The following is a 10,846-nucleotide window of genomic DNA, read 5'->3' on the forward strand; positions in this document are numbered from 1 at the left end:
CAGTGGCATGGAGTGGATGTATCTCCACACCCACCAGCTGCTCTGACACTGGAGAAGCAAAAGAAAACCTGCAAATTCGAGGTGATTTGGCTGCAGTATCTGCACAGAACTGCACATATATTAAACTGTCCGGGGAACACGAGGAACAGATTAAAAGCTCAGAAATGCAACTGAGCTTCCAAGAGAGGGATGGACAAAAACATGAGGAAGGGAAATAGACTTAAAAAGAAAGCTTCAAAAGTAAAAATAATTAAAAACCAGGTTCAAGACAATTAGAGCATCTCTCCGTAGGGAGGAAATACAGGGCAGCAAGAGGCAGAGAACTGTCAAAATTCCACCTTATAACCAAATGCTCTGGCACAAGGTGTTAACGGAGAGATTTAACAAAAGTTTTAATAAAACTACACAAGGTAAGTATTTAAAAATGTATTAACGAGCTTCCCCATCTACCATTATGCTCAACTTTAATGCACAAAGAAATATGTCATTCCAGATTATGAAGAAATTTTACTTGTGATTAGAAATGGGGCCTTAAGTAACAATTTATTTGCATATGTTCTTGATTCCCCCTTAAAAAGCAACAGGCACTATTTACGCAAAAGACAGTCACTCACAACTACCTTACCTGTCCACTACTTCTCCTTTCCTTTCTCTTGCAATCATGTCCAGCAGGGTCTGCCGCAGGTGATCCCTAATGCAGCCATAGCGCACAACTTGGTCACGAAAAATAATCAAGCCCAAATTGTAGACGTTCTCCACGTTGTTTTGCTGCACGTACACGCGGTCCTACAACAAAGGCACGCACAAGCAATAAGACTTCAAACCCAGGACACCCATGCTCATCAAAACTGCCAGGCATCGGTCACATCTACAGAAATACTCCAATTAATTTTCTCTCTTTTCTCCCTACAAAGGAATTGTGAATACCCTCACAATTCCAAATTGGTCCCATCTTCCAAAGCTTCACTTACAGAGAAAATCCACTTTGCCCATGAGTGTAAGCACAGCATTTACATCTCCACCTACTGATGACATTCATGACACAATCTGAATGGGGTTTCACTCATCTACTCCAACCCCTTCCATCCACCCCTTGCTGTTCTTTAAGAAAAAGGAATTATTGTTTCCCCCTCTCCCATGGGTCTTCCTACCACTCCTCCTAGGCAGACAGTGTCCCCCCTCAGTGTTCAGTGGCGTTTCCTGAAATAGCATCTTTAGGTGAACAGTATTACAGTAAAGCCAAAAAGAGAAGAGTCACAATCAAAATGTTCGGTACTGCAAAATTGTACGTAAGGGCCTGGGATGACCTATCATCAAAAATATATTCACTTTCATTCAGTCTGAGCAAATACTCTGAAATCATGTTGTTTCATTAAAATCACACACATACAAAAACAGAAGGAAGGGGAGAGGAAAAAGAATAATTTCTATGTTTCATTATGGGTTTAAATTCCATCTCTTGCATCCCCTCGGTCCACAGGAAGGATTGAGCTCCTCAGCTATCCGCTAGCCCTGTGGAAACACTCCCAAAAATTGCATCCTTTTTTCTGTTCCTCTCAACTTATCAGCTCTCTAGAAAAGGAAAACTATTAATAAAATTACCAGCAAAGAGCAGATGAGTGTATGCACTTAATATCCAGCAGTAAAGGTGATTCTAAAGACGAGCTTAATATATACTTTCAAAGAGATGAAAATTTTAAAGCAGTGTCTAACCTACTACGTAACTTAAGAATACATATATATTTTCCAAGGCATTTTCAGGCCTCTGAAGCACAGGCAGCAGGTACCAAAAAGGATTAGGGACGCTGGAAGCTTTCCCAGCCTAATAAAAAAAATAATCTTCAGGACAGGAAGGCCCATTTGGGAACAGGTTTGACTGACATGGCTACATGCTGCTGAACAGCAATCACTTCCCGTGGGGAGACGCTGCAGGTGCTCAGAGGTGAGAGGAGCTCCCAGGAGACAAGGGTGGGGTTTCAGACTACAATTACTCCTACAAACAGTGCTGCTGACACTGCAGAGTCGTGCTGGAAAAGAGCTCCAGCCACGTTCTGCCCTGCTCTGCAGGGATGCACTACCTGGACGACATAGCCTTTGGACACTGTGGTGTTTATACGTAGCAAGTGACTTTGATCCCAGTTGGGAAAATAAAACCAACTCTCTCATAAGCCACCAGCAACGACATCACATGCCCCGAGGTCAAAACTCACGTACCAGCGCTGCCTTAACTCCAGACCTCAGCTCTGTGCATGGCACAGATGAGGAGGGAGTTCTGCCCTCTGCAGAACACCCTGTGGCACTGCCAGAGGCACCGTGCACCTCCAGCCCTACGCCCACCACGCAGCCAGGGGCGTGACCGTTGTGCCCGCATACCTGGCATTGCTCTAAGCAGTAAAGAGGGGACACCACAGATTCCAGCAGAGCCCAGTTTCCAGAAGACGTTCCAAGAACGCTCAGGCTCACGTAGCCAGAAAAGGAGACAGAACACCTGCAGCTGCCCTGCCTCTGTCACACACTGCGGCTGAGCAGAATCTGCTGGGGGCAACATGGGCCACGCTGCAGCCAGGAGAGCGTCGCTCAGACCTGCCCCAGTGCAGCACATTACTTCACCACCTCAGCATGTCTGAGGACAGGACTTGGCTTAGCGAAGACGCTACTTAGGACATGACCTCACTGCTTCGGTACCTTGGTGCCTGCTGCAGACAGGGCCATGGATTTACAGAGAGTGGTGTCTGTCCTGGCATTGACCATTGCAGCCTCAGCTGTGACACCAGAGGAGGGGGGAGCCTGCGTCTGCTCCAAATACTCCCATTTCTACAAGCGCATTTCAAGCTGTATCTCAAAGGAGCCCGATTTGCCTTCATTGGGCAATTCCAGGTTGCAAAACCTTGCACTAGAAGTGGATTATACAACAGACCTGAAACCCAGCAGGCTCCCACCAGACAGCAACCCAGGAGACACAGGAACACGCTTTGCTTTTAACTGCAACCGTCAGACAAGATTTACAAGTGTCTTGTGGAAGAGCCCAAATCCTGCCATAAACCTCCAGCAGCGAGTGCTCTGCTCAGAAGCATCACAACAATGCACAAAGGCCATTCACCAAACACCTACTTTTCTAAAAAAGAACTATCTGAATTAATTTTTATTTTAGAATTAAACAGCTTCTCACAATGAAAACAGAACATCTTCAAACTAATCTCTCGACCTTCCTTCTGGCGAGACAAGATACACTGATAATTAGCGTCACTGAAGACATTTTACTCAGCCCTCTAAGCTGTGGTCTTCGCCCAACTTAAAAATAACACCCAACTTAAAAAACCACCAAAACTCCAAACAAGCCAAAACAAACACCCCCCAAACCCCACAACAGCCAGTAAATCCATTTAACAATTAATAAAAAATTAAGCTATATGGCTACACTAATTGCTCCAAATTCTTTAACTTTTAGTAGCTTATTAAGCAAGCAGGATTTCTTCACCGCTAACAGGGAGGTTCAATCTCCTAGCAGGAGGTCTTGGACAGCTACAACATAAGAACAACGACAACATGGGGGCTTGAGGAGGCTTTACACCGTCACGTCTTCACTACCTGAACTAAACCATGCGAGTAACACATAGTAGAACCTGCCAGAATGGGTCTGACTAGCTGATTTAAGAATTGCACCGTTCAACCACTTCTCAGATGCATTTTTCAAGTGAATATGAAATAACCTGAAAGAAGAATCCCATTATACTTTGCCCCATCATGGTCTTGCAGGGGCACAGTGAATTCCAGGCAGCCCCACGAAGGAGGTGTGTAAGCATGCCTTGCTTCTCTGCCTTCCAGCTCCTCTGCTTACACTTGCCAAATGACAATTCACTGCATCAGGTGAAACATGTGGAAAAGCAGAATACCCACCATATACATCAGAATGTCTCTAATCATCACCATCGCCGTTTGATGATCATTCCACGCTTGGTTTAGTGTTTGTAGGAAGTTGTTATTCAAGGAGTTTAACACATCTTCTCGCACCTGAAGCAAAAAAAAATAACAACATATTGTCATAAACCGAAGCCAGTTCATCCTGCATCACTGAAATCACAGACTGGTTTGGGAGGGAGCTTGAAGCTCACCCAGTCCAACCCCCTGCAGGGAGCAGGGACATCTGCAACCACAGCAGGGTGCTCAGAGTCCCAACCAACCTGACCTGGGATGGTGCTTCTCCCACCTCTCTGGGCAGCCTGAGCCAGGGTCTCACCACCCTCAGAATAAAGAATTTCTTCCTAACATCTAATCTACACCTCTCCTCTTTCAGCTTAAAACCATTACTTCTCGTCCTACCAGCCTTCCTGATAAAGGTTCCTCCCCATCTTTAAACACTGGAAGTCCCCACTAAGGTCTCCCACAGCCTTCGCTTCCCCAGGCTGAACACCCCCAGCTCTCTACCCTGTTCAACCCCCAGATCAAGTTTGTGGCCTCCTCTGGCTCTGCTCCAGCAGCTGCGTGCCTCTGCGCAGCCTGAGCCAGGGTCTCACCACCCTCAGAATAAAGAATTTCTTCCTAACATCTAATCTACACCTCTCCTCTTTCAGCTTAAAACCATTACTTCTCGTCCTACCAGCCTTCCTGATAAAGGTTCCTCCCCATCTTTAAACACTGGAAGTCCCCACTAAGGTCTCCCACAGCCTTCGCTTCCCCAGGCTGAACACCCCCAGCTCTCTACCCTGTTCAACCCCCAGATCAAGTTTGTGGCCTCCTCTGGCTCTGCTCCAGCAGCTGCGTGCCTCTGCTGTGCTGCAGAGCCCAGAGCTTGACCCAGCCCTGCAGGGAGGTGTCCCTAGAGCGGGGCAGTCAGGCAGGATCCCCTCCCTCGACCTGCTGCGGGGATGAGCCCAGGATGTGGTTGATTTCTGAGCTGTGAGCATACATTGCTGATTCTTAACAAGCTTCACTTAAAAAAAAAAAAAAATCCTGCTCCTCTATGAACTTGAATATCTTGAACAAGTTTTTGCTTTTCCTGAGTGCTTGTATTTCACTTCTGTGGAAAAATAAGACTTCGCATACGGAAATAAAACCAGGCTAAAAGCAAGAACAACAAAATAAACACAGATATTAAGTTTCAAAGTTTTGAAATCTCAAATGTTAAATATTTGTATTTTTTTACAGCTCCTCAAAGGTTTAAGTTCCTATGCTACAGTGCCACAACTAACATTAACGTCATTATCAGAAGTAATTTCAGAATATTGGGCAGTACCAGTAAATGTTAAAAACAGGAACAAGCACAAGTGGAAAATTGGCCATGGCAATGTTTCAAAAGACAGGCTGAGATAGCATGAAGTGACAGCCACCAGCAACTCTGAAAGGAAACAATCCCTTGGTAAAGACCAGACTCCTTACAGTCCGTAATCACCAAACAGAGGACTCCAGAGAACAAAGCGAAGTCATCACTGTTTTTAGGAACATGTTTGCTAGTTGATTCAGTCATCCCATCAGCTTCAGGCTTTGTTGTTGACTCTACTGCTCCCTCCTCATAAAAAAGAAGACCCAGTTTCCTACGTGGGTTTTCAGGCACATACTGCACCGCTCAAGCTTTAAACTCCAGTGAAGGAGGAACCTGAGGGAACGTAAAAAAATTACTCCAGCGTTAACAAATCTTTACCTTTTCGTCTCCCAAATGTGTGCCCCGTTGTTAAACAGTCTGCGCCGTTTTCAGTGAAATCTCTACGACTGTCTCTGTGGAGCCTCTTCCTGTCACTCTCCCGGTTTATTTTAAGGTGCAGACAGGTTTCAGAAGCTGTTCTAGTTGCTACAAAAGCCACCCGAATCGTTGCTGAAGTCAGTCGATACGCACTGAACCCGCTCCTCGGATGGGCCATGAATACAACAGCAGCACAGGACACAAGTCCAATGCCCAGAGCATCTGAGCCATGCTCAGGTGCAGTCAAACCTCTCTAGGGGAATAAAAGACTTGAGGTGAACCCCTGGATCCCCGCACTGTTCTGTGGGGAAGCAGCCCTTCAGCGATACACCTGCTGCTCCTCCAGAGCCTTAAGACAATGTTGGTCCTGAAGGTTCTTAGCAGCAGAATGTCGCTTTCAGTTAGCAGAGCGCGTAGAGATGGACAATCTTGGCAGTTACGCAGTAAACTGGCATCTGCAGTTAAAATACCATCCATAGACAATCTCGAAAATAAATCAGCAGCTTCATAATCTACGTAAGGTCGTCTTGTGTTTGCAAGGATAAAATCTTGTCTGGAACTGCAGGCTCAGCTGTGCGCTCTACTGGATGTGGCTGCGAAGGAAACAGAGCACCCTCGCCTGCCAGTCTCTTAGGAAGAGTTGGCACCAGCTCTCCACACCTTTAAATAACTCTCTTCTAAGTGTACACAAAGCAGACTCACAGCCTAGCATTTTCTCTGACGGTGCCCAGCCTGACGCAGCAGCACAAACAGTTCAATTATGTAATTTCCACTACTGTAAGGACAGCCAGAACCTTCCGTGGGCAGCAGCAGGGCAGAAAGGCACTTCCTGAACTACGGCCTCGAGGTCTCTCAACTTCTATTATGGAGTTTCTTCATCTTCTGCGGAAGTCCAAGTAGTCCAAAAGACAACGCTCGTCAATCTTGGGGTTGCAGCTCAGTTAACAGGTTAACTATGACTTGACCAAAACATCTGTCTGCCCCTGCAGCTGCTATCCTTTTGCTGAAAACAAAACCCAACCCACTGAAGAACACTGAGGATTCTGAATGGCATTAACGTTCTGGCTATTCCCTCACATCCTTCTGCCCTCCCTATCCCTGCAGACTTGCATGAGATCATCTTAAACACCATCGAGGAGAGATGAAGGTAGGTAACACTTGGTACACTATCACTGGGCTTACAGCATGCTCTACTGCTCTCTGATTAGTCCCCAACACAACTGCTCGCGTCATTGCTCCCCATGTCACAGATGTTGTGGAAATAATTTAAAACTCCCTGTTGGAGATTCCTCTTTTCTCAGTCAAATTAGAGAGCTGTAAACTAGGCTTCATGTATTTCATTTCTAAAACGCTTTCAGGACTTGTGTGAAGAAGGAACAGACCAGGCTCTGAAGTGTGGAGAAAAAGCGGCCTCATCGAGCTGCAAGACTGCTAAAGGAGAGAACAGGAGAAACCAATGAGGCACCAGATGCACAAGAGTTAAATGCTTGACCTCAGATGAAAGGTTGCAGTGCTTTTTATTCAAGGGGATTTACACATTCGATTCTGCACGTGCTATACGTTAACAATGATGTCAATACCCAGGCAAAGACAGGCGTTAGCACATCCTTACCCTGTGCCACACACACAGGGAGGCCGAAGCCAGCTGCCTCCTGTCAGGGATGCAAAGTAAGTGCCCTGCCTTAGTGCTGCCCTCCTCGAGCTGCCCCTCCCGGCGACTGTAACTACAGCCCATCAGGTCTGCAGGTTCAGAGCCAAGCAGGCTCTGTAATAACTCGCTGGCCTGCTCGAGACGTCTGTTAATCACCTTTGCACCTATCATTTTATTTACAAGCAGGCAGGCTGTGAAGTCAGCACATGGCATTTCTGGTTGAGAAGTTAAGAAATTTTCTTCTTTCAAGTGCTGGGTTTTTCCTAATAAAGGTGCCGAGTAAGCACAACTTTCATCTAGCAATTAAATACACATAAATACAGCTCTTCACCGGGCCACACCAAAAATAACATCTTCCGCTTTCCAAGCTTGGAAACTGTTTGTAAAAACTTCTGAACAGATACACTGCCTCGACCCAGTGCCTTCATTTGCTCCAGATTCCCGTAGTGCTCCAGCCATGCTGGTTAATGTCGCTCCTTGGCAGACAGACACCCAGCAGATGTGGGCAGCAAATGCAGTTCTGTTTCACAGATTCTGGCAACTCAGAATTTGGGTTTGGCTTCCCAGAAGCACTCCCTGAACTGAGCATAGTCCTTCTCCAGAATCTATTCGTTTCTGCCCGTTTTCATCTTGAGAGAACACTACTTCAGCTGGCAAAGTCCCACTCTTCTCAGCTCTAGCATCCACCACCAGTTTACAAAGGCTGGTGATGAGAGCCTTCCTTGTTAATTAGCCACTTCACCCTGGGCAGAGAACTGCGCTTGGGAAGAGGCACTGAAAATACAAGATTCCTCTAAAATTTCTGTTACGTCAAGTGTGAGGTTAAACAAAACCTTCTTTTTATCCATCTTACAGCAAGTGTTAACGGCACAAGCACCAGAACCCATCCCATTCTTAATAAACAATGCACTATTTTCCCCATTCTTCCAGTTCTAAGTGCCTCAACGTCCCTAAGCAAACCACTGGAAAGGACAAGGAGCAGCCCTGAGCCTACACAAGGTTTCTTTATGGCTCAGAACCTCTTGACAGAAGTCACATCCTTTTTTCTTCTTTTTTTAAATCTTTTCCTGGGATTATTTAGTTTATAAGAGGCATCGTCAGACATTTGATTAATTTTGCCTAACTACTAAACTGTTGCATTTAACTCCTAAAACTCAGTAGTTAACAACTTCCGGTCATCTATTTCTATGATGCGCATACAGAGATATATTTTGGTAGATCATGCTGAAGACACATACTAGATCATTGGAGAAGGTTTTTTCTCTAGAGCATCAGCTAGGACAGCACTGAGTGTCAGAAAGGCATTTCTCTGAGCTGGTGTCTGTGCAGCCCCCTTGGCCAGCATGCGGACAGTCCAAACTCACAGGGTCTGCTGCTCTGTTCTGTTCGCCATAGTCAGCACTTTAGAGTAACTAATTCTGCATATGGATCTTTTTTAATATGCAGAACAGCAAGGAACAACGATAGGCAGCTTTCCTCAAAGTGAACCAAGATAAACTAGAGCCTAGGAAGAACAAAAGTTTAGTGTCATGATTAAGTATAGCCCGTGAACATTGGCACACATGAGAACAAGGCATACAAAGCCTCAGCCATTTGCCACAGTTGGGATGAATGGCACAGATTATGAATGCACAGATTATGAAAACAGAAGTGTTTGAGAGTCACAGATGTGCCACAATTATACAATAGAGCCATATATTATTTCACCACTTCATATGGGATGTTCCCCCTCGTGCAAACAGTAAAAAAGCCCCATATTCCCAAGCGGTTTTAGACTGTGCTTGTCTAGACCACACCTTTGAAAACAGATTTTAGAGAAGACACTTGTCTGCCATGGCACTAACTCCAGTTAGAATGTACACAAAGCTCCCCAAGGATCATGCACTTAGACGTAAACCTCCATCCACTCTGTAACTCAGCCAGAAGTGACCATCCAAGCTGACACATGATGGTGTGGGACTTTCTTTTTTAACTGTTGTAATCACGAGACAAAAATCTGACACTCCATGTGGAGCCACAACCCATTCACGGGGTCAAAGCGGACACATGTCTCTTTCTAGAGAGATGGCACTGTGAGGAGCAGAGCACCTTCCCCAGAACTAGCATCCCGTTGCCACTAAACACGAATGGGACTCACAAAAAGCGAGTCTGAACTTTTTGTTTTTCCTATGGCACTTATTAATCAAGCCTAAACTTGCCTCACAGAGACCAAAGAGGTGGTTCTGGGGTTTAGAGAGGTGCAGAGCCCTTCCCTCAGATGACACGCCCTCAGACACAAGCAGTTTCTGCCTGTCACCCTGCTGGAGTGACACGGTTTTGCCCAGGCTGCAATACAGAACAAGACCACCCATGACTTTTGTTGTGGCTGAGCCTGTCTTTGTACATCACGGACCGCCATAATGAATGTAATCCCAGCCAACTCCGTTCTCTGTAACTTGTGAATTAGTTTGTTAGCCCATAACAAACAGGTCCTCACACTGCTATTTATTTTGTTTCACAGATGAAAAAACTTTCTAGAAAACAACCCCAAATTCGTTCTGAGAAAGTCAGAAAATGCCACCCAAAGGCCACGCACCTCTTTTAAACAATTCCCAGCTCTCAACAGCTACACTTCAGCTGATGCTGTTTCCTGTTCCACACTTGTGACACTTCCTATGGTCTGCCCTCCATCAGCAACCCACACCAAGCAGTCTCTGCAACACAAAGCCATCTCAGCCTGCTCTTAGCTCTAAACTACCATTTTTGAGAGCAGCAATACAATTTCAACACAAGGCAACAAAACAAAACATTTATCATTTCAGGAGCTATTCAGAATTGTTTCATACAGGACATTTCAATTTTAATTGTGAAATGACACACCTTGTTTATTAGATGCTCAGTGACCACTTCTCTTAGTCCAGTGTAGAGTTTCTCGCCATGTTTATGCAACACCATTGTGTACGCGTTCCTATAGAGCTCCTCAAAACTGAGACCACTATTGTTCTTGCGCTGGATCTCTTGGATTGCGTTTTTCAGAAGATCCCAAATGCTGTTCACATATTTCTCGTCCATAGTCATCTAGAAAAAGAAACATGTTACTGTTTAGAATCAAGAAAGATCACAACAAAGTCACCTTTAGAAGCTGTACCTCCAGGAGCAGTAATCACTTCTGTCACATTTTGTCGATGCTTTCATCACATGGTTTCTCCAACTTTATCAAAAGAGAAACGGTATTTAGGAAACTAGTAGGGGCTTCAAGGAATAGTTAAGAGACTTATAATCCATGAAAGGTTAATGCTTTTCCCCCTGAGAGCCTCAATCGCCCAGAACCATCTCCGGAGCCTGTGCAGGGGGGAAGGCAGCTCTTGGGGGACAGTGAACTCTCTGCCCATACGAACATTTTACTTGGCACCTTGTGAATTGTAGCATGACACTGATCTGCCTCAGCAGACCCCAGATCAACTCATCCAGCAAAAGACAATGAAGTCTAACACACAGTGAGCAAACTTGGTCATCTGCTGGTGCTCCCCGGGAATTCT

General features: G+C 45.5%; 1 protein-coding gene across 1 annotated transcript in view; it reads right to left on the bottom strand.

Moving 5' to 3' along the window:
* The window catches only part of CUL3 (cullin 3), a 27,421-nt gene extending 17,036 nt beyond the window's left edge, over positions 1–10,385 (bottom strand). Inside the window, exons 1-3 of the mRNA XM_010137079.1 lie at positions 10,188–10,385; positions 3,898–4,011; positions 626–786 (exon numbers count right to left, since the gene is read on the bottom strand). Coding sequence (XP_010135381.1) covers positions 626–786; positions 3,898–4,011; positions 10,188–10,385 — 473 coding nt within the window. The remainder of the gene's footprint in view (positions 1–625; positions 787–3,897; positions 4,012–10,187) is intronic.
* Positions 10,386–10,846: the final 461 nt, after the last annotated feature.

The sequence above is a fragment of the Buceros rhinoceros genome, unplaced genomic scaffold (assembly GCF_000710305.1).
Source record: "Buceros rhinoceros silvestris isolate BGI_N320 unplaced genomic scaffold, ASM71030v1 scaffold3585, whole genome shotgun sequence".
In the NCBI taxonomy this organism is placed as follows: domain Eukaryota; kingdom Metazoa; phylum Chordata; class Aves; order Bucerotiformes; family Bucerotidae; genus Buceros; species Buceros rhinoceros.